This window comes from Microcebus murinus, unplaced genomic scaffold (assembly GCF_040939455.1).
Source record: "Microcebus murinus isolate Inina unplaced genomic scaffold, M.murinus_Inina_mat1.0 scaf004_hap2_Mmur4.0, whole genome shotgun sequence".
NCBI lineage: Eukaryota > Metazoa > Chordata > Mammalia > Primates > Cheirogaleidae > Microcebus > Microcebus murinus.
This window is the reverse complement of record NW_027438950.1, coordinates 167,947-193,265: the sequence shown is the minus strand read 5'-3', so window position 1 is coordinate 193,265 and position 25,319 is coordinate 167,947. Positions and strand designations below refer to the sequence as shown.

The following is a 25,319-nucleotide window of genomic DNA, read 5'->3' as shown; positions in this document are numbered from 1 at the left end:
GTCACTTGCTTCTTTTGTCTTACAGCTCTTAGAAGGGCCTCTTTAGTTGATACTTTGGTCAGTCTGATGACTGCATGACGTGACGTCTTCCTGTTTGCATTGAATCTCCCAGGGGTCCTCTGGGCTTCTTGAACTTGTATATCGAGATTTTGAGCAAGGCCTGGGAAATTTTCCTCTATTATATCTTCAAAAAGCTTGTCCAGCCCTTGAGTGTTGTCTTCCTCCCCTTCGGCTAAACCTATGACCCTCACGTTAGGTTTTTTCACATAATCCCACAGCTCTTGTAGACTTTGGTCTTTTCTCTTGTTTCTCTGCTGTATTTCTGTGACTGATTTATTTAATTGGAAGGTGTTATCTTCAAGCTCTGAGATTCTTTCTTCTGCTTGATCTACCCTGTTCTTGAGACTTTCCACAGTATTTTGTAGTTCTCTGAGTTGATTCTTCATCTCCAGGACTTCGGTTAAAGTTTTCTTCACTGTGTCAATCTCTTTGTTGAACCTTTGTTCCATTTCTTGGAGGTTTTTTGTGTTTTCTTGGTGTTGGTTATTGAGTTGTTGTTGCAGCTGGGTGAGTGTTCTTATGATCCACATACGAAATTCCTTTTCTGTCATATTGGTTGCCTGATTTTGGTCGGTGTCCGTTTCTAGGGGGCTGGTGCTCCTCCTTGGGGGTGTGTTTTCCGTTTGGTTCTTCATATTTCCTGAGTTCTTTCGCTGATTTCTTCCCATGTCGATCAGTTGTTGTTTCTTTCCTTAGGTTATTGTTTGGGTATTCACACACCTTGTTTAGTTTCTGAGGCGTTAGGTGGTGCCTGTGGGTGAAATTGGACCACTCCCTGTATATTGAGTCAGTGGGTGCCGTGGAAAGGCTGTGCAAGATGCCGTCCCTGTCAGTAGGTGGCGTTTGCTTGGAGGAACAGGCTATGGTGTTGATTTTGAGTCCTGTTATCAGCTCTCGTTCTGGGTGGAGCTGGGTTGGGTAAGCCTGCCCTCAGGCCGTTAGCAGGGGTCAAAGTTCTGTTCTCTGCTGTCAGGGCGGGGCTGGAATGGTCCTGCTCAGCCAGAAAGTCTGGGTGTGGGGGTGGGGCTGTCTGAGACCCACAGTCTGCAGCAGGCCTCGCTTCTTTCCACCCTCCCCAACTCCGCAGCTGCTCCTGAGCCTCTGCCAGCAGGCCAGACCACAAGCCACCAGGCCTCCCCGGACTGTGATGCCGGCGGGGAGGTTCCCTGCACAGGAACGCCACCTGGGTTGGGCGCACGGCCTCCTCCTGGGACGCCGTTCCGCCCGATCCGCCCCTGGAGGCACACAGACCTCAGTAGGCTGTTCACGTATAATCCTTCTGTGCCCCGGGCAATGCTAGCCCTCGGTGCAGGGGATCTGGTCTGCAGGTCCGACCTCTGGGTCCCAGAGTTCAAACTCTATTCCCACCAGGGAGAGGGTTTCCGGTCCTAATTCACCCACAGGGAGCCCAAGCTGGGTCTATGTCTCTCAGCCTCTGAGTCGGCACCGTTTTCCTGGGAACACGGTGCCAGCAGCACCTGGGAGGGCGGGCGGGGTCCCAAACGGGAAGGTCCGTTCCCTGGAGGTGCCTCCGGCTGGTGGCTGTATTGTCTCTCTGGGCAGCCGCGGGTAGGGTCGGCGGAGGGGGGGAGGAGGCAATATGGTGCCTGCCGCGCGGCTCGGGTCCGTGCACACGGAGGTGCCCGGAGGAAGTTGGGAACCTGGTGCCACGTCTGCTACAGGCTCACCATTGGCAGGTGGCGGCAGTCTCTGGGCTGGTGTCCGCAGGTCTCTCCACCCGCTGGGGAGCCCACCAGCAGTCCCGAATGCAGGGGAGGGGAAACAGCGAATCCACCTACCCTTGCCGCTGGTCTCCGGGCTGCTCCGGTGGTCTCAGCCTCCAGTTCTCCTCCTCAGCCTCCTCCCGTGGAGTCTCCCGGGGTCTCAGGTACCCCTCCTTCCGGCCCTTGTCTGCTGTATGCTCGTCTTCTTGCTTCTTTCCTCTAGTTTCTGCTAGAATCGGTCTTTTCTGCAGAGACCCTCTGTCTGGCGGTGTTATTCGTCCGCCATCTTGCTCCGCCCCTCTAATTTCTTTATTTAACTGTGTCTTCTGAGTAGAAATACTAGTACATAAATATTTGCATAATTGTCTAAAAGGGATGGATTCAAAATTGCCCTAATATTAATTGTTTATTTAACTTTTGTCACTATTTAGTCTTTCTTTCCACTCCTTTTCTCCTCATTCCACCTCACTGATTTTTAGTGATATATTTTGTTTCTGTGGCCACCTTCATTTGTGTATTGCTTTAAACATTTTTCTGGTGTTCACTGTGAGAATTACCTAAAATTTTTGAAGTTGCAACTTATGTTAAACTCGTGACTACTTAACTTCAATTGTACATAAAAATTCATAATATTTATATCTGCCCTCAACTTCATGATATAGATGTCAGTAATTATGTCTCTTTACATTATGTCAATTAACATGTGGGAATGATCATTTTCACTTTGTCTTTCAAATTTGATAGCATAATTAAATGTTTTTGCACCATCAATATAATACTGCAGAATTTTATTTTTGATATGTGCATATCTTTCCCAGAATGTTATGTAATTGTCTTGGAAGATAGAAACCAGACATTCAAAGGCCATCAAAAACCAGATGTATGGACACATGTGCCATTGGTTTGAGTCTCTTTTGAAAGGGAATCCAGAAAATGGAATTTTACTGCTAAAGTGAGAACTCTGTATCAGTGGGGAGGAAGAGTTTTGCTGGGTAAATATAACAAATGTTCCTTCCCCTTCCATATGGTTCTTGGTGTCATACTCATCTGGGGTGCCATGAAATATTATCACTTATGACTTCTCAATGAATCATGTTTGCAAATATATTTTGAAGGTCATACATCTATGATGGAAGTAAGACTATGGTATTCTATTGCACTTTCTTGCTAATGTGCTTGGTATAGTTTTGTATGTTAAAATTATGAAGTACATTTACCTAAGTATAACTAGTGAGATACTTTGTTATTTTCATTTCTTTCAGAAATCTCTTCCCATTGCACTGAAGACCCAATGCCAGAGCAGGGCATAAAACATTCATTCCAGATATCAATAATACGACTATACGGAAGCTCTGACCATGAAAATGTACTTTTAAGAAAAGACTGGGAGTGTGTTGATGAGTGTAAGAGGAAGAAAGTAGGTTATGATGGTCTTATCCAATGTTTGTCAGGTAACAATAGGAAAATCTTGAAAGGTTATAAATGTATAAAAATGTTTAGCAAGTCCTCAAATCTAAATAAACCTAAGATAAGACATACTGGAGAGAAAAGTTTCAAACATAATGAATGTGGCAAACCTTTTATGCACAGCTCAAAAGTTCTTGGACATAGGAAATTTCACACTATAGACAAACCCAGCAAGTGTGAAGAATGTGGAAAACCCTTTAACTGCTACACAAATCTCACTATACATAGGAGAATTCACACAGGAGAGAAACCCTACAAATGTGAAGAATGTAGCAAAGCTTTTACCCATTGCTCAATCGTTACTCAACATAAAAGAATTCATAATGGAGAGAAAACATACAAATGTGAAGAATGTGGCAAAGCCTTTACCCAGAGCACACACCTTACTCAACATAAAAGAATTCATAGTGGAGAGAAACCCTACAAATGTGAAGAATGTGGCAAAGGCTTTATCAAGATTGGAGACCTCAATCGACATAAACGAATTCATACAGGAGACAAACCCTACAAATGTGAAGAATGTGGCAAAGCCTTTACCTGGTGCTCAAACCTAACTCGACATAAAATAATTCATACTGGAGAGAAACCATACAAATGTGAAGAATGTGGCAAGGCCTTTACCCAGTGCACAAAACTTACACAACATAAAAGAATTCATAGTGGAGAGAAACCCTACAAATGTGAAGAATGTGGCAAGGCCTTTACCCAGAGCACATATCTTACTCAACACAAAAGAATTCATAGTGGAGAGAAACCCTACAAATGTGAAGAATGTGGCAAAGCCTTTAACAAGATTGGACATGTCCATCGACATAAACGAATTCATACAGGAGAGAAACCCTACAAATGTGAAGAATGTAGCAAAGCCTTTACCCGGTGCTCAACCCTTATTGTACATAAAAGAATTCATAGTGGAGAGAAACCCTACAAATGTGAAGAATGTGGCAAAGCCTTTAACAAGATTGGACATGTCCATTGACATAAACGAATTCACACAGGAGAGAAACCCTACAAAATTGAGGAATGTAGCAAAGCCTTTACCTGGTGCTCAACCCTTACTCTACATAACAGAATTCATAGTGGAGAGAAACCCCACAAATGTGAAGAATGTGGCAAAGCCTTTACCCACAGCACACACCTTACTGAACATAAAAGGATTCATAGTGGAGAGAAACCATTCCAATGTGAAGAATGTGGCAAAGCCTTTATCAAGAATGGAGACCTCAATCGACATAAACGAATTCATAGTGGAGAGAAACCCTACAAATGTGAGGAATGTGGCAAAGCCTTTACCCGGTGCAGAGAACTTACACAACATAAAAGAATTCATAGTGAAGAGAACCCCTACAAATGTGAAGAATGTGGCAAAGCCTTTACCCAGAGCACACACCTTACTGAACATAAAAGAATTCATAGTGAAGAGAACCCCTACAAATGTGAAGAATGTGGCAAAGCCTTTACCCAGAGCACACACCTTACTGAACATAAAAGAATTCATAGTGAAGAGAACCCCTACAAATGTGAAGAATGTGGCAAAGCCTTTACCCAGAGCACACACCTTACTGAACATAAAAGAATTCATAGTGGAGAGAAACCCTACAAATGTGAAGAATGTGGGAAAGCCTTTAACAAGATTGGACATGTCAATTGACATAAACGAATTCATACAGGAGAGAAACCCTACAAATGTGAGGAATGTGGCAAAGCCTTTACCCGGTGCTCAACACTTACTCTTCATAAAAGAAATCATAATGGAGAGAAGCCCTACAAATTTGAGGATTGTGGCAAAGCTTTTATCCAGTGCTCACACCTTAATCTATATGAAAGAGTTCATAACAGAAAAAATTTTATAAATGAAAATTGTGACAGTCTTTAATAACTGCTCCAATCTTACTCATCATCAAAGAAATCATACTAGATATAAGTGAGATAAATGCAATGACTTTGGAAGTACTTTCCCAAAATATTAGCTTTAAAATGCACAACAGTACTTATACTTATGTAAACAATAATAATGTAGAGTGCTGACAATATCTTGAGTTATGACAGAGATTTTATTGGACATGGGAGAACTTTCACTGAAATTAATTCTCCAATATTTTCTGAAACATTGCTCAACATCACAAAAATTTTCATAGATAGAAACCTTACAAATATAATGAATGTGAACAAATATTTAAGAAAAAGGTATGCCTTAGAGAACAACAAAGAACTGATACTTAAAACTCCTTTACAGATATAATAAATTTCAGAACACACATAATCAATATTAAGTCTAAACAGATATCAGAGGACTCACAGGAAAATGTGCTGAGGCACTAACACATTTAAACATTTCTTTAAACCAGGTTGTTGAGTATAGAGAATAACTCTGTTAAAATAGTTAAATAAATTATTTTTATATCAGTTTTAAAAACGAGAGATTTTTTGAAAATTATAATGATGTGTAAAATATACTTTCTCATCAGGGTGGGATGCAAATGCAATAAAGTATAATTTTTTTGCAACCTTTGACAAGGAAATACTGATGTTATTCAACTTTAAAAACAGTAGATGCTATGCTTCATTTTTAGTGTGTATGTGAATGTCTATGGTTAATGATAGCTGCGTAACAGTTATTAGAAGTCTTTGTGTATTAAGTACATATCATTCATATACTTTTCCATAGAAAACTAAAATCACTGAAATGTAAGATGTATGAAATGGAGAGGTGCTGTGTGGTAGACTTCTAACAAACAGTATTTCAAGTGATATATGATGTAGGTATACAGATTAATATCCTTCTCATTAAAATCAGAATAAAACAATGAAATATTACAAATAATTTGTTTTACTAATTGTGCATTCGAATAATGAAACAGTGAATTTTTAAATATTTTTAGATTACATGTAAACCTAATTTGTTTTATTAAATTAAGAAAGGTTTTTGTTGTGTCAAACGTGTTGTAGATTGAATGAACTGTTAGTTTGTTACCAACATTAACCTATTCCATGTTACTCAAAGTTGGAGGCAATGGATTGTAAAAATGTACTATTGTGTTACACAGTAAAATTAAATCATTTGTGATCTTTTTTTCAGTGGCTTCCAATTTCTAATTCTTTGAAGAATAATGTTCCCACAAGTTTTATTTTTTATTATTTTTATAATTCATTGTCACTGTAATGCTTATAATAAAGTTTGTCCACGTAATGAAAAGCCATATATTTCTTAACGCTGAATGAGTATTTGTTACATTTTATGCTACGTTTTTCTTTCAACGTGCCACCCGTCTGGCCAGTTAAACAGAAATAAACACACTTTTTTATTTATACTGAATCAAATATACAAATACATCACATATAAGATGAACTTTGGTTGCAGTAGATTTATAGAGTAAGTAATTATGTTTGTGTGAATATGGATGTATACTTATTTTGAAAAGAAAAGTAGAAATATTGAAAAAAATAGTTAATTTCATAATTGTTCAGAATATACTAGCAAACTAGAAACTCCACAGATTCTGATAGCAATTTTTTTTTCTTTATGTTGAATGAATTTGTTTAAAATTCTAAAGTCTCTAATTCAGAACCTGCCCATGCCTATCTTCTGTTCTTACACGGTTATTACTCATGCTAGGATTAATATATTATTTTATTAATTGAAAGTTTGTATTTATTGTATATATGACCTGCTCTGCAATTATAAGAATGATATTTTTTTTTTTTTTTTGAGACAGAGTCTCGCTTTCTTGCCCAGGCTAGAGTGAGTGCCATGGCGTCAGCCTAGCTCACAGCAACCTCAAACTCCTGGGCTCAAGCAATCCTCTGCCTCAGCCTCCCCAGTAGCTGGGACTACAGGCACGCGGCACCATGCCCGGCTGATTTTTTTTTTATATTATATATTAGTTGGCCAAATAATTTTCTTTCTATTTTTTTTTTTATGGTAGAGACGGGGTCTCGCTCAGGCTGGTTTTGAACTCCTGACCTTGAGCAATCCGCCTGCCTCGGCCTCCCAGAGTGCTAGGATTACAGGGGTGAGCCACCGCGCCCGGCTATAAGAATGATTTTTATAAAATTTAATTGTGGCTCCAAGTAAGAGATTGAAATGTCCAGGGTGAAAAATGTCACTGATTTTCATGTGGAGTGATGAGACCTGCAGAACAAACAACTCTCAGAATTTATCAGTGGGAATTCAGCTTCTTTCATTTCGTAATTATTTCCAGTGTTTTGTGGTTTTTTTTGGTCTCTTTTTATCTTTATTCCCTTCTACAAATGTATCTATGCCATTCTTTTTTCTGCCTGCACTTGGGCTACAATATTCTCACTGTTGTACTCACCTGCTGAGAGTTCACATAATACTTTAAAGGTTCTGATGAGAATTGTAGAATTAATTTAATTTGGTGAAAATCATTTAACTATAGAATTTGAGGGAATTTATTGGCTATACATGCAGTATTCTGATTACTTAATTAAGATTAGAGAGATTCAGAATCCTAAGCTTAAAGTAAGAGCCTTAAGAACAAAGACAGATATACAATTCTGAATGCCAGAGGATTAAATCAAGAACTCAGTATTGTTTGCTTTGTAAAAGCAAACTGTTATTAGATCCTAACATATAATGCCATAAATATGAAAATAATTCCAATAAGTAAAGCATAAATAAGTGTGTGATGCATACAGTAAGTACTATATAAAGAAACATGAGAATCTGGCAATCTCTTAATAGAGAGTTTGGGTAAATAAAGAAGTTTGAATTTAATTTTCTATAAAGTACTTATAGTACAACCTATGCATCCATCTAGAATCTACTTATGAGTGTGTATTCTCAGGGTTAGAATATAATAGAATTATTTCTGTGTATTTAAAATATTTGGAATACTATTTATCTGATATTTCAATCTAGAGAATTTATTTACAAGACTTTATCTTCCTTTATTTTAGTGGGTGCAGTACACAGTGCACAGTTTTCATTTTTAGTCATCTAACTTTGACAAACGATTCGGTCATTCTCTCTAGAGGAATCTCATGGATCATAGCTGCTTTTTGATTGAAAATTTCATTAGTGATTTTGGATGCAATCCTGCTTTCTATGTCCACAGTGGCCAGAGGGGAGACGGTGAGCACCACATACATCTTTAGTCTCTTTCATAACATAATCATCAGCACCAGGAAGTCCAGCTGTCTTTAGCTTCAAATAAAATTGTTAAAGCCCCTTTCAGGTTCTGTGCTGCATTATTAATCTATTGGTAAATATCAGAGTTCCCTTGTTTATGAATGACAGGTGGAATGACAAAAACAGCACTCTCACTCTGTTGCCCAGGCTAGAGTGCCATGGCATCAGTCTAGCTCACAGCAACCTCAAACACTTGGGCTCAAGCAATCCTTCTGCCTCAGCTTCCCTAGTAGCTGGGGTTACAACCATATGCCACAATGCCCTGCTGATTTATCTATATATTTTTATTTGGCTGATTAATTTCTTTCTATTTTTAGTACAGACACAGTCTTGCTCTTGCTCAGGCTGGTTTCAAACTCCTGACATTGTGTGATCCTCCTGCCTTAGCTTCCCAGAGTGCTAGGATTACAGGTGTGAGCCACTGCACCCGGTCAGCACAAACTCTCTTTACACCAATAACTCGTTTAAAGAATTGGCTCAAATGGAAAGATTAATTCCTTGGGTTTGGAAATCTCTTGAGTGAACCGTTATATCTCCGTGTAAACTTTTAAAGTTCACCACTTAGTGCAGGGATTAGATGTGTCAGAAACCCTAGCTAAATGAGTCCACAGACCCACCAGTAAAAATCGATGGCACAAATGATGGGACAGGAAATTTGGTTTGATATTAATGCTTAACTAAAATATGATGATCAAGCTATTTCTCAAATTCAACAGTGCTGTATTAAGGAATGGAAAGAGATAGCTTCTCTTAGACTGTAGCTTCCTATATAAATGTTAAACAAAATGTTAATGAAACTCATGTAGATTTTATTGCTAGATTGTAAGAAACATATGGTGCAAGAAATGGTTAGTCCTCCTAATTTAAGAAATATGGTTTTACGTATATTGGATTTTAATAATGTTAAATCTAAATGCCAGCGGCTTTATGCCCAGAAAAATTAAAGTGCATGGTGCCACCGCTGCCATGGCTGCTGAGCCACCAATGCTGTGGCTGTGCTCAGCCAGGCAGCCCAGCACCAGCTCCGCACCACCACAGCCCAATGGCACCTTATGGAGGAAGGGGATCACCTGGCTGCTGAAAAAACTTTTAAGAATTTGCCATTATTTGTCCTGGTCCAACAGGCACATTAATATTAATAATTTGTTCATATTTTTGTTATATGAAAAGGAGTATTAATGCATTTAGGTGTAATTGATTCAGCTTATTCGAAAGAAATTTCAGTTATCAAGGAAAATAGCTCCCAATCCCACAATTTCCATCTGAAGATGGGATCCAAAGTTCAGTGAGCACCTGCCTTTAAGTTGCAAAATTATCTCCTCCTGTATTAACGTCAGAAGCTTGTTTTTTATTGGAATTTAACCAATTATCAAAAAAAGAGAGTCTCACTAATTACCCAGTAAGTTTATGGTGCACTGTTGAGGACAAATAGGGCTGTCTAGACTTCTTCCTTCAAAGCTAATTATTATTCATCTAGATAACATTTATGTAAAAGTTAGGATATGCTTAGTCATGTACAGGAACGACTTTATGTGTCCCTTTGCAATCTCTCAGTGGATTGGCACTGTGCACATCACATTGTGATTTGAGTAATAAAAGGGTTTCTTTTAATTCTCTTTTACCTTTGTGGAGTGGTTTTCTTAGTTTGATACTCTTTACTATTAATACTTCCTGAACACTTTCCAGAATTAAAACTGCAACATAAACATAAAATGTGCCCACCACTTCTAAATTAGAAGGGCTTTGAACACTAGATTCCTTCTTGAGCTTCCAGTCTGTAACCTGCAAGTCTGCAGCAGAGAGCTTCACTGTCCCCACATCTGAACACAGTGAGTTCTCTAGACCTCTTTGGTGTCTACTGTCCCTCTAGAGTATAGTTAGACCAGATTCCCGTGAATACACTCTCATAGGATAATAATTAGTAGTTCTATCCTTTCTGTAAATGCATCTCACATCTTTAGAACTTATATGGGTTCAGATACCATCGGCCTCAAGCACAAATGGGAACAATATTATGCACACTGAATTGGACAGATAAACTTCCTTTCTGCCTTCAATTCTTGCCCAAATGCAAGGAAATGGGCAGTGAGCCCTACTGAATTCATGCCTCTCTAGAGACCTAAATCTGCAGCTCTGAACTCTGAATCCAAGGTCTGAGGTTCCTCAGGATGCATTAGAGCAGCTTCCAAAGAGGAATTTCTCTTCCTGTTTTCCTTCCCCTCTGTAAAAGCGAAGAATACACAAATTTGATCCAAACTAAACCTTGCCTCAACCTGGAATTTGCAAGACAGGGACACGCTTTGGACTGAGGAAGGATCAAAATCTCCGGGGAGAAATACGCTGCAGTGTAAGAGATCAACATGGACTTGTAAGCGGACATTGAAAAGACCTATTAGGGATAAGTGTAAACAATCTTCCAGATCTTGTGTAGTGTCATATTATAGTTGCATGAGAAGAAAAGAAAGGCTGGCACCACATCTAAATTTTTCTGTAAATTATTGAACACTTATTACTCACCTTTTCTTGTATAATGAGGATTAAATCACACAATGTAAAGGCTTCCTCACAGTGCAACAAACCATACTTCTGAGCACCTAACACATACTCAGTAGACAGTGCATTATGCTGCTCTTCATATGGATATTAAGTATATGTTGTGATGAGTGTTGGGCAAAAGGCAGTATGCATGCTGTGCTTGCTGTCTCTACTGAGTGCTACCAATAATGGATCTATGTTGAGCAACATCAGCACTAAAAGGGACATGGCTAAGAACCCAATTAATGTGCCCCTTCCACACCAGCAGACCACAATTCTTAGAGTGAGGCCCACAGTACCACATGATTTATATTCACATTGATGTTTCAGAGACAATTTTAAGGTAATTACCTTTCAGCTAGGCTTTCAAATAGGATAACCTGGCTAGATTGAAGAAACACCATCACCTGCCTGTTGGGCTGGATGGGAACATCCATGTGGTTTTAATTGTGCCCCAAATGATTCTAATTTGATAACAGGTCAAGCATTAGGATTCCTGCATATATTCATGAGAATTGGGTTTAGCCTTTGTTGTAGAGGAAAGTCACAGTTTCTGCTCTCTTGGGCTTGTTAGAGGCAGATCACTGTGGTCAGATTCCCATTCCTGTAGCAGAAACTCCTGGCACCTGTAGCAGGGGAAGGTAACCAGAATAAAAAACAGGAGAACCTCACATTTTGGTCTCCATGAATGAGCTGATCATAGCTGACTCTTTACTGTGAGCAAGAGTAATTGAGTGTAGCCCTTCTGCATTTTATGTTCCTCCTGCTTGTGAATGTGGTGGAAACCAGGGATGAAATTGTGCTCACTGCTTTAAGTGCAGTCTCAGTATTTAATTCTAATTGTTTTACAAAATCTCAGCTGAAAAGAAATTTCAGAGTAGGAGAAGAGGAAGAAGAAATGGCTGGTTTTCAGGTAAGTGTGTCCCAGATTAGAGGTTGTGTCCACTGTTTCTCCTAGAAAGTCATGTAGAACTTCAGTTTTTTGAACTTGTAAACCTTTATTTTTTTACTTTTGTTGTGTATGCCTAAGAAGTTTGTAAGTACATTTTTTTTCTTTCTTCTTATGATAGTCAAGAAGCTCTGGAAAATCCTTCCTTCCTATATAACAGAGCCTGCTCTACATTCTCGCGCAGAAGCTTCCTAATACAATAACCAAATTTTATAAGAACTGTATGATATGTAATATGAAAATGTGCCCATTGTGACAGGTCAAGATAGAATAGTGTGGATGTCTGAAATTCCTGTTGGGCATTGGATATAGTCTTTGAATTTGAGTGAAGAGGGGGAACATGTACTCTCAAAGTTTTATCTGGTTGCTTTATCAGCTATACATAAAATATCATTAGGAGAATTTAGGAAGAGGATAGCATTGATTGTGTAGGATAACCAGAAAATTATGGAAAAAAAGGAAAATAGAAGACTTACTCTGTGTGATGCTAAAGTATTTACATACATTATTAAAGATAACAAAACATGGGAAACATCTGTATCTGAAATTTGCATACAACTGATGAATTTTCATGGTTACATGTTGTTGGCCACTACTATCCCAGCGGTGATTTTGTATTCTACTCTTTGCAATGATGCCTAACAACAATTTGTCCCACTAAAGTGATATTAATTACATTCGCTTGCTTAAGATGCTCTCTGAGAGATTGTTCCCATATAAAGTTAATTGCTTTTTTTTCTCTTTATCATTAAGTGTCTCATGGAGATTTACTGAGTGATGTGCATGAAGGATCATATTTAATCTGGAAGCTCCCCTTTCTTCTTGTAGCTTGCTTGAAAAATGAGGGCTATCATCTGTGTTCTGTTCTGATGAACTGAGATAAATTCTACCTTTTACTGGATGTTTACAACATACTCTCCTTAGGCAAGAAGCATTGATATCAGTAGTTATATCATGTGACATGCAGAGATTCAGACCCCACCCCAGATCTCCTGAATCAGAATCTGTATTTTAACAAAATCTCTAGTTCTTCATTGTACTCGTAAAAATTAGGTGATACTTTCTAACTCACTATGTTTCTCTATGTGAGAAATATGCACAATTTATCAATGTGATGTAAATATAACACCCATAAATTTATATTACTGTTGTAAGGCCCTTAATTTTGTATTCAATGATTTATCATCCAAAGCATAATCATGTGCACACTTTTTCATACATCTTTTGTGATCCTCATTCCAGCGGATAAGAGAATATGTTCAAGAATATCAATGTGCTAAAAATTATCTTATTGGATAATTGCAGTCACTCATATGTCAGAAACAGTTCTCATAACTCATTTTGCTTGCAGTCAAATTAAGAACTCTCTCTATGACCACTTGGGAAATATGTGTCTTTTTACAGGAGCTGGTGACATTCAGGGATGTGGCTGTAGAATTCTCTCCAGAAGAGTGGGCATGCCTTGACAATGCTCAGCGGAATTTGTATAGAGATGTGATGTTGGAGAACTATGGAAACCTGGTCTCCCTTGGTTAGAATCACTTATATACAGAATTCATATTCCACATTAAGGCCATTACTTTTTTTATTGATAGTTTCTTAAAGGTTTCTACTTTACATAAATGAATTTTATTTTTTTTATTTTTATTTTAGTGTATTATGGGGGTACAAGTCTTAAGGTTACTTATATTGCCCATGCCCCCCTCCCCCCTTGAGTAAGAGTTTCAAGCATGTCCATCCTCCAAACATTGCACATCTTACTCGTTGTGGTTGTATACACCCATCCCCTCCTCCTCCCTCCCACCCTCCTGACACCTGATAAATGTTACTCATATGTGTCCCCTTAGGTGTTGATCCGTTAATACTAATTTGCTGGTGAGTACATGTGGTGCTGGTTTTTCCATTCTTGAGATACTTCACTTAGTAGAATGGGTTCCAGCTGTATCCAGGAATATATGAGAGGTGCTATATCACCATTGTTTCTTAAAGCTGAATAGTATCCCATGGTATACATATAGCAAATTTTATTAATCCACGCATGAATTGATGGGCACTTGGGTTGTTTCCATAGCTTCACAATTGTGAATTGTGCTGCTATAAACATTCTAGTGCAGGTGTCTTTTTCATAAAGTGACTTTTGATCTTATGGGTAGATGCCCAGTAGTGGAATTGCTGGATCAAATGGTAGATCTACGTGTATCGCTTTGAAGTATCTCTATATTGCTTTCCACAGAAGCTGAACCAGTTTGCAGTCCCACTAGCAGTGTAGAAGTGTTTCTATCTCTCCACATCTATGCCAATATTTATTGTTTGGGGACTTTTTACTGGAAGGTCATTCTTACTAGAGATAAATGATATCTCATTGCAGTATGCTCAACATCTCTGATCATCAGGGAAATGCAAATCATTTTATTCTTAATGTATTTTTATTTTTGATCTGTTCTATGTCTATGTTGTATAATATTAGAATCCAAGGTTCAGAATAACATGGCAGCATTTCAATTTCTCTACATTCTCAACATATTTATGTATGTATGTATGTATGTGTATATACGTTTACTTATTTAAAAGTTCTCAATGTAATCCAAACGTTCCCAAACAGCAAATGTTGGCGTGGATGCAGAGAGAGAGGAACACTCCTACACTGCTGGTGGGACTGCAAACTAGTTCAACCTCTGTGGAAAGCAACATGAATGAATTTTATATCCATGCTTTTAAAGAAAATTTGAAGATTTTGGTCCATAAAATAAAATCATTAGATGTCTCATGTTATCTTGAACCTTTCCCTTTGTTGGGATTTCACACTAGATTAGTGGTTACTCTAGAAATCAGGGTATATAATTGTTGTCTGCACCTTGGAATAGAATTTCCACCTCTTATTTATTTGGTGCTAGTGGGAATTGGTTCTCTAGTCATAAATTAGATCAATTTTTTATTATTCTACAGGGTCTGTGAGAAAGCAATATGTTGGAAAGGAATTTTCTAGAATCTTCTCTAATGTTCTCTCTACTAAGGATAGTACTGCATTAGTAATTGGAAAGTCTTCAACTAGAGTCATGTAAAACTTTTCTAATGAAACAGGTCTTGCTGAGTCAAAGCCAGAGCTGATCACATGCCTGGAGCAAAGGATAGAGCCCTGGATTATGAATAAAGAGGAAACAACAGCTAAATATCCAGGTAGGTGAGATTCAGTGAAGCAGATTAACGAATGTTGTAGAGTCAAAGGTCAAGGAAGAAGGCAGATATTAAAAAATGTCTTGGAATATTCTACCCTGTTGGAAATGATTTTTAAAAGCCTGTGTATATTGCTCTTTATTTTCTAGTAGGACATCTTTTGTCCCAGGCTCTTAAACTCTCAAAGAACTCTACCCATGAAGTGATCATTCTTAGAAGTCAGTGAGAACCAAACTTCTTTTCATGGCTTATAAGGGACTCCGTTATCTATCAGCATTTCTATTGTTTAGGAGTTATGGGACTATCTGTGCATATTTTGAAGACTACTACATCGAACCATCTTTTGACAGGGTTTTGCTCTCCTGCCATCTCTTGAGTACAGGGACTGATCATAGCTCACTGCAAACTCAAACATCTGGGCTCCAGGGATCCTAAAACTTCTGTCTTCCAAGTAGCTATAACTATGGGCATGAGCTACCATGGCCAGCCATTCATTATTATTATTATTATTTTCTGGTAAAAATGGAATCTCCTTATGTTACTAGGGCTGGTATTAAGATCCTGGCCTCAAGTGATCCTTCTTGCTTGGCCTCCAAAAGTGCTGGGATTATAGGTGTGATCCTCCATCCCCAGCTCCATGTTTTAAGTTCCTTCTGATGCCTCATTTCTGAAATGTGTAAAGGGGAACTGTGGAGATATTTAGATTTGTTTCTGTAATACCAGAAACACTAGGGACAGATAGTCATATTTTATGCATCATGATTTCCAATTCTCAGTTTTCAGAGACAATTCTACAGAAAGTCAGGCTCACTAATTTTGTGCAAATGCATAACCTCTGCCTAAATTTAAAAATTCTAATGTTATTTCACTTCTAAATAATTTTTTTCTAGTATAAATAAGAGTACATTTTCAACTTTATTATAGCCAAATACCAAACTATAATATAGTTTATTTTGCATGCTCCCTTATAGAATTCCTAAATATACTGTTTCATTCAGTGCTTCATATACATGAATATACTTATACTCCCAATTGATTCATAATATTTTGATAACTTATATTCCATAATTTCCCCCTGTTTAGTAGCATCAGAATTGTGTCATTCATATGTGTGTATGTATGTATACATTTCTGTGTGTGGGGTGTTTAATGGGTGGAAGTTTCCACAAATAATAATCATATAACTGTATATATTTATTGTACACACTGTAGTGATCTGATGTGTGTATAAATAGTAAAACAATATAATTAAGGTAATAAACTGTTCTATCATCTCACATATTTACCATTTAATTATAGTGAGAACATTTATTAATAGTGAGGTCTATGGTCTTAACAAATTTTAAGCATATACATTATTAATAACTCTAATCATGTTGCCATACAATAGATCTCCAAGATCTATTCATCTTATAACTAAAACATTTTACCCTTAAACATCTCCTCATTTTTTCTGACTCTATACCCTGGAAACCACTGTTGTACTCTTTATTTTTGTAAATTCAACTTTTTAAAAATAATTATCCAGAGCAGTATTTATCTTTCTGGGAATGGCTGATTTTACTTAGCATAATGCCTACTATGTCCATCCATGTTGTTGAAATGGCAGGATATTTATCATTTTCATGTCTTAGTAATATTATATGGTATGTTTGTACAGGCATTTTTAAATCTATTCATCAAAGCAGGCATTTAGTTTGTTTTTATTTTCTTGGCAAATGTGCATAATGCTGCGATATATATAGGGGTGCCCAATCTTGTTGAGATACTCATTTTATGTGGTGATACTCATAGGTAGAATTGGTGAATAATAAGGCAGTTGTATTATTTACATTTTTTGAAAAATCTCTATGATGACACTATCCATTTACAATCAATAACAGTCTACAGGGATTGATTTCCTGCATACTCTTGTCCTCACTTGTTATGTCTCTTCTTTTGGACATTAGCCATTTTAGCAGTTGTGAGGTCATACCTTATCAAATTTTTCATTTGTGTTTACATGATGTTTTGGTGATGCTGAGTTACTCTAGGTGTTTCCTGTTGTAAACTGGTATGTTTTCTTTGAAAATAATCTACATAAACTTTTGCTTATATTTAAGTGTGTGAGGACATTGTTTTGCATTTGAAAAATATGAGTTTCCTATATATTTTGGGTATTAAAATATTATACAATATAAACTTTGAAAATATTTTCTCCCTTCCTATATATTTTCTTATTTTTTTCCTTGCTATACAGAGGATTTTAAGTTTGATGCAGGCCAAATTTTTCCAAATTTGTTCCAGTGCACATTGTTTCATATCCAAACAAAAAAAAAATTGCAAGTCTTATGTCAAGGTTTTCCCATATTTCTTATTTTCTTTATACTAGTTTTTTAGAAACATTACAGTTTTATGTCTTCCATTTAAATTTTATTACATCTGGAGTTAGTTTTTGGTATCATATAAGAAACAATAGTCTGCATTTATTCATTTGTTTTTGGGTATCCAGTTTTCCAGCACCAAGCATTGAAGAGCCATACTTTCTGCATTGTGCATTGCTAGTGCCTAGATAAATGTTACTTGACCTTATATGTTTCGGTTTATTTCTGAGGTCTCCATTCTCTTCCATTGTTATTTTTGTTGGATTCATGTGAATATTTTACTGTTTTCATTACTCCCACCTTAAAATTTAGTTTGAAATCAGAAAGTGCAATGCTGGAACCTTTTTTATTCTTTCTCATTATTGTATAGGGCTCATCAATGGTGTTTGTGAGATCATACAAATATTAGAAGTTTTTGGTTAATACTGTCAAGTAATGCTCCTGGAATTTTGATAGGGAGTGCATTGAATGTATACATTGTTTTGGATAATATCATTCTATTCACTCATGCCATCTTAAATTTCTTTTATTAATATCTTACAGTACTCAGGGTAAAGGGTTTTTTTAACCACTTTAGTTAACTTTAATTCTTAGACATCTATTTTCTTGATGGTATTGTAAATGAGAGTGTTTTCCTTTTTCATTTTCTACTTTATTAGTGTATAGAAAAACAACTGCTATCTGTATGTAATTTTACATCCTGTGACTTAACTGAGAGGCTTTATTACTTTTAAAGCTTTCTTCCTTTCTTCTTTATGGTTTTTGATCTATAAGATAATGTCAACTGTAAACAGTGTTATTTTTACTTTTTCCTTCCCAATTTGAGTGGATCTTCTCATGTTCTTGCCAAACATTTCTGCTTAAGTGTTGTAGTCACATGATAAAATAGTAGCATTAACAGTGGTTGCACATTATACTTATGGTGGTATGTGTGCATATAAAGGATTAAATACCTTTCCCAGTTTTTATAAACTGGATTTGGAAGGTAAAGATTTTTTTCTTTTGAGTACTTACACTAAAGGTATCTCCACTGGGTTTTCAATGAAGAGTTGCTGTAGCTAGGACACAAGACTGTCCCTTGCTCTGCAGTGGAGTCTGCATCTGGTGGGCCAGTTCCAAAGGGCTTGGGTGGTTTTCAATCCTCTCTTGTTTCTGGGTAAACTGGTTGCCTTCAGGGTTTGGATGTGTATGACATATACTAGGGCATGGTTGTTCATTTCAGTCTGCATATTTTAGGGCTAATACCATAAGCATGGGTGGGCGTGGCTCCCAATGAGTACCTTGGAAGTGTCCCTGCAGGTCACTGTGTGGATCTATGCACTGAAAGAACTGGACATGGACTCTAGTTGAGACAGCTGTAGCAGAGTCACAGTTCTGCTTTACAGATAATAGCAAGCCCAAGTTATTCAGGTCTGCCTCCATGGCTGCAGATAGCTGTGTCTCTCCCAAAGTCTCTGGATGAGCAGCACCACACCCACTTTGTCACAGGGAACCATCGGTGACTCTGTGTATCCAAGATGGTTGACCCATGTTGCAGTCTGTATTCAGAACAATGGGTCCTTAAGTTTGTCAGCTGGATGAGAGCCTGAGTATTCTAAATGACCTTCCCAGATCTATTGTTCCACTAGAGTTTAACGACCTTCCATTTAAGTCCCCAAATTCAGATAATTGTGATTTTCCATGGATGGCTGCAAAATTTTTGTTGGTCTTTGGGAAAAAGTAAAATAAAACAAGTGTATCCTTCCCCTCCCACCATATAGCTGCTTTGCTCTCTTTATATATTTTAAATTTTTGATCTGTTCTATTTCAATTTTTATGATTTTTAGAATCAAAGGTTCAGAATGACATAGCAGCATTTCAATTTCTCTACATTCTCACCATACGTATGTATCTGCATATGCTTTTATTTATTTAAAAGTTCCCAATGTAATGGATGTGATGTGATATACTATTGTGATTTTGTTTTGCATTTCTCTAAAGATTAACAATTTTAAAATGCTTTCAAATTATGTTTGGCCATTAGTATATCTTCTTTGCAGAAATGCCAGATCAATCTATTGTCCATTTGTTAGTCAAGTTATTCATCTTTGTTTTTGAATTTTAATCATTGTTCATTTATTCACAATGTTAACTTCTATCAAATATGTGATTTGCATCTATTTTTACCCATTTTGCAGGAGGCATTTTTAGTCCACTAAGTTTTTCCTTTGTGCAGAAAATTTGAAGTGTGATACAATCCCATTTTTCTTCTCCTTTTTCTTGATTATCTATTTGATGTTACATCTACTAAAACAGTACCAGGACCAATATCAGGATGTTTCTCTTATATTTTCTCTAAGACTTTTATACATGTATTTCTTATGTTTTAATATTTAATTTATTTAAGATATATTCTCTATAGTGCAAGGGAAGGTACCAATATCATTTTTTTCCTCTCATAAATATTCAGTTTTCTACCAAATTTATTGAAGTGACTCTTCTTTTTCATTGCATGGTCATTGCAATCTTGAGGAACCTATGTTTGGTCATGCACTCAAGGTTTATTTCTGAGTTCTGTGTTCTGCTGTTTCATCTCATTGTCTTTGTGCCAGTAGCACTTTTTTTTATTCCTGCTGATTTGTTTTCAAATCACGAAGTGCTATGCCTCCTGTTTGTATATCTAAAACAGTCTGGCTATTTATTGTTCCAAGACACTTTAGAATTTATTTTTATATATCTTCAAAACAAGTATGATAGGACTATTATAGACATTGAATTAAATTTGTATATCACTGTAGATAGTTTTGACATCTTAACAATTTTAAAACATCTGACCATTGAGCATGAATGCATTTAAGAGTGTTTAATTTTGACATATTTTTGTATTAGCCAGTTTCTGTGTTGCTTTTGAGTTCTAGTTCCACTTTATTTTTGTTAAAAGGTATGTTTTTGTCAAAAGTTGTATGTTTTTAGGTTTCTTCAACTTGATAAGACTTAAGTGTCCTAACACCATTTATCATGTATGATGAAACCGTAGTGTATTCTGCTGCTTTTGACTGAAGAGCTCTGTAAATGTCTTTTACATCTTACTGGTCTATAATGTTTTTCCCATTATCTGTTTTCTTATTTATCTTCTGTCAAATTTTTCTATTCATCATTGAAAGTGAGGTCTTGCAGTCTCCTGTAACTAGTGTGTTGCTAGGTGTTTCTTGTCACACTTCTGTCCATACTTTGGTTCATATTTTTTAATATATTTAGAAGCACTGATATACAATATATATTTAAAAATATCTATGGTACAGTATGTACATTACATGTACGTCATCTGTCTATGTGTATTCTGTGCCATAGATTTCTCCTAAATGACCCATTTTCTCATTATGAAAGTCTTTGTCTCTTCTGATGGTTTTTGACTTAAAGTGTATTTGCTTTAATTATTGCCACAATATCCTCCTCTTATTATTTATGTAGATTTTATGTAGATAATTTATGTAGATCCCCCTCTTATTATTTATGTAGATATTTATGTAGATTTATGTAAATTTTTACTTTCAACCAATTTGACTTTTTAGAGCTAAAAGAAGGCTTTTGTAGGTGGCATGTTATAGGGTTCTGTTTGTTTTTATTCATACATACATCTTATTTTTTCATTAGAAAGGCTAAACCATTTATATTTAATGAAACTTCTGAAGGAAGAGTTTGCTGTTTTTTATTATTCAAAAACTGAAATTGAGAATTTGAAAAGAATTGCATTTAATCTGTAGATCAATTTGGACATCTACACAACATTAGGTCTTCTTCCCTTGAAGTAGAACGTATTCAAGAGTGTGTTTTTTATTTTCCTATATTTGTTAATTTTTCTGTGTTTCTTCTATTATTTATTTTCAGTTTCATTCCATTCTAGTTAAAAATTAAAGTGTGTAAGATAACAACTTTCTAATATTGGTTAAGACTTGTGGCAGAACAGGTAGTTTTTTAGGAAGAACGTTTTATGAGCTATCAAGAAGATTGTATATTCTACTATTATTCTGTAGAGTGTTTCCAATGCACCTGTTAGGTCTAATTACTCTATAGTGTTTTCAAATCTTTTGTTTTCGTATTAATAATTTGACTGATTTTATTATTATTGAAAATGGAATATCAAAGTATCCTATTATTTTCCTGTCCAATTCTTGCTTAAATTCTGTCAATGCTATTTAAAATATACTTGAAAACCTTGATGTGAGATAAAGATAGATATCATATATATGTATTATTTTCATATGCTCTCCGTGAATGACCACTTTTTATATTTAATGTCCTTGTTTCTCTCTTGTGACAGTTTTGACTTAAACTATATTTTAAAAATTATAATGTTTTTTCACTTCAAAAGTAATGTGCCTAATATAATTTTGAACTCCACTGCTCTTAGATGCTAAAAGTTTTCCTGATATATCTTGCTAGATATATCATGCAGATATATCCTGCCAGTTTTAGTCTGTTGTTCTCACCAGGTATGAAGTCAAGTCACTTTAGATAGAATATAGTTGGATTTTTTTTAATCCCTTTATTTAACTGTGTCTTCTGACTTTAAGCACTAGGACATAAATATTTACATAATTCTCTCAAAGGGAGGACTTACAATTTCTCTAATGTTAATTGTTTTATTTGACTTTGTCACTATCTTTTCTTTCTTTCCTTTCCTTCTGTTCTGCATTGTTCCTCACTGATTTTGAGTGACATATTTTGTTTCTTTGCCTGGCTTTCTTTTTTTATCTCTATAAACATTTCTTCTAATGTTCACTGTGAGAACTACGTAAAATCTTTTGAACTTGCAACTTATGTTAAATGGATAACTACCTAACTTCAGTTGCATACAAAAATTCTTAATCTTTACATCTCCCCTCACCTTTATGATATTGATGTAAATAATTATATCTCTTTATATTGTCTACAAATTAACACATGGAAATGATCATTTTTTATTTTGCCTTTCAAATTTTATAGCCTTTCAATATTTTACACCAAAATTATGATAATGGAGAATTTTATTCTTGATAGGTGCATATTTTTCCCAGAGAGTTATGTAGTTGTCATGGAAGATAGAAACCATCCTTTGGAAAGGCTATAAAAAAAAGATGTGTGGACATGTGCCTATAGTTTCATTCTCTTTTGATAGGAAATCCAGGAGATTGGATTTCTCTACTAAAGTGATAACTCAGTATCAGCATGGAGGAAGGGCTGTGGTGGGTAAATGCAACAAAGTTTCCTTCCGATTCCATGTGGTTCCTGGTGTTATTCAAATTTGGGTTGCTATGAACAATTAGCAGTTATGATTTCTAAAAGAACCATGGTTGTCAGTATATTTTTAGGTCATACATCTATGATAGTATATATGACAGTATATTTATAAGGTCATACATCGATGACAGATACCATTGCTAACGTGCTTTCTACACTTTTAAATATTCAAATTATGAAATATATTCCCTGAGTTTAGTTAGTGAGATACTCTGTTATTTCATTTCTTTCAGAACCTTCTTCCCATTCCACCAAAGACCTATTGCCAGAGCAAGGCATAAAAGACCCATTTCAGAAATCAATACTGAGACTATATGGAAGCTGTGGCCTTGAAAATGTACACTTAAAAAGAGAATTGGATTGTGTGGTTGAGTGTAAGAAGCAGAAAGTATGTTCGGATGGTCTTACCCAATGTCTGTCAAGTTGCCATAGAAAAATCTTCAAATGTTATAAATGTATAAAAGTCTTTAGTAAATCATCAAATCTAAATAGACAGAAGACAAGACATACTGGAGAAAAAAGATTCAAACTTAATGAATATGGCAAAATTTTTAATCACAGCTCTAATGTATCTGGACATAGGAAATTTCATATGACAGAGAAATCCTACAAGTGTGAAGAATGTGGAAAAACCTTTAACTGTTGCTCAAAACTTATTATACATAGGAGAATTCACACTGGAGAGAAGCCCTACAAATGTGAAGAATGTGGCAAAGCCTTTAACCAGTCCTCAATACTTACTCGACATAAAAGAATTCATACTGGAGAGAAACCCTACAAATGTGAAGAATGTGGCAAAGCATTTACCTGGTGTACAAACCTTACTGAACATAAAAGAATTCATATGGGAGAGAAACCATACAAATGTGAAGAATGTGGCAAAGCCTTTAAGCAGTCCTCAACCCTTACTCAACATAAAAGGATCCATACTGGAGAGAAACCCTACAAATGTGAAGAATGTGGCAAAGCCTTTATCTGGTGTACAAACCTTACCAAACATAAAAGAATTCATATGGGAGAGAAACCATACAAATGTGAAGAATGTGGAAAAGCCTTTACCCAGTTCACACACCTTACTCAACATAAAATAATTCATACTGGAGAGAAACCCTACAAATGTGCAGAATATGGCAAAGCCTTTACCCAGTCTTCAAACCTTACTAAACATAAAATAATTCATACTGGAGAGAAACCCTAAAATGTGAAGAATGTGGCAGAGCCTTTACCTGGCTAAGAGACCTCATTCTACATAAATGAATCCATACAGGAGAGAAACCATACAAATGTGAGCAATGTGGCAAAATATTTTCCTAGTGCTCACACCTTAATCTACATAAAGGAATTCATATCAGAGAAAAATTCTACAAATGTAGATATTGTGGCAAAATCTTTAATAACTGCTCACATCTTATTCAACCTCAAAGAAATCATACTAGATAAAAGTTCGATAAATATAATGTTTATGAAAGTGCTTTCCCAAAGTATTAGACTTAAAATGCACAACAGTACTTAAAGTAAACTATAATAATGTAGAGAGCTGACAATAGCTTTAGTTATAACAGAGATCTTATTGGACATGGGAGAACTTACACTGAAAGAAATGCTCCAATATTTTCTCAAACATTGCTCAACATCACAAAAAATTTAAGGAATAGAAACCTTACAAATATAATCAATGTGCAAAAATATTTATGCAAAAGATATACCTTAGAGAACAACAAAGAATTGATACTTAAGACTACAATACAGATATAATAAATTTCAGAAGGCACTTAGTCAAGAATCAAGTCTAAACAGATATCAGAGGACTCACAGGGCAATGCACTGAGTCACTAACACATCTCACATTTCTTTAAACCAGGTTTTTGATTATAGAGAACAACCCAGTTAAAATAGTTAGTTGATTTTTTTGTATGTCAGCTTTAAAAAGTGGGAGATTTTTTGAGAGTTATAATTACATGTAAAATACACTTTCTGGTCAGGGTGCGGTTAAAATGTAATAAAGCATAATTTTTTGCTATTTTTGACATGCAAATATTGATGTTATTCAGCTTTAAATACAGTAGGTGGTATGCTTTCATTCTTTGCGTGTATGTGAATGTGTGTGGTTAATGATAGCTACATCACATTTATTCTATCCTAAGTATACAGTCTTTCTATATTAAGTAGGCATTATTCATGTACTTTTCCATGGAAAATTGAAAACACTGAAATGTAATATTTATGAAATGGAGAGGTACTATGGACTTTTCTTATAACAAACAGTATTTCAAGTGATGTATGATGTAGGTATACAAACTCATATTTTTCCCATTATCAGAATGAAAAAATTACAATATTAGAAATAAATTGTTTTATAATTGCACGTTACGATAATAAAATAGAATGATATTTGGAATGTTTTTAGATAACATGTTTTTAGATAACTTAATGTGTTTCATTAAATTAAACATTTTTAATGTGTCAAACATGTTGTAGATAGAATTAAGTGTTATTTTGCACCAATTTTAACCTATGCCACGTTAATCATAGTTGGAGGTAATGGATTGTAAAAATGTACTGTTGGGTTACACAGTACCAAGACATCATTTGTGATCCTTTTTATCAGTGTCTCTACTTTCAAGAATAATGGTCCC

The 25,319-nt window shown here is 35.8% G+C and overlaps 1 protein-coding gene across 1 annotated transcript in view; it reads left to right on the top strand.

Annotated features, from left to right (window-relative positions):
• The window catches only part of LOC142866391 (uncharacterized), a 185,014-nt gene that overhangs the window by 88,012 nt on the left and 71,683 nt on the right, over positions 1-25,319 (top strand). Inside the window, 1 exon segment of the mRNA XM_075999761.1 lies at positions 23,283-23,884. Within this exon segment, the coding sequence (XP_075855876.1) occupies positions 23,283-23,884 (602 nt within the window).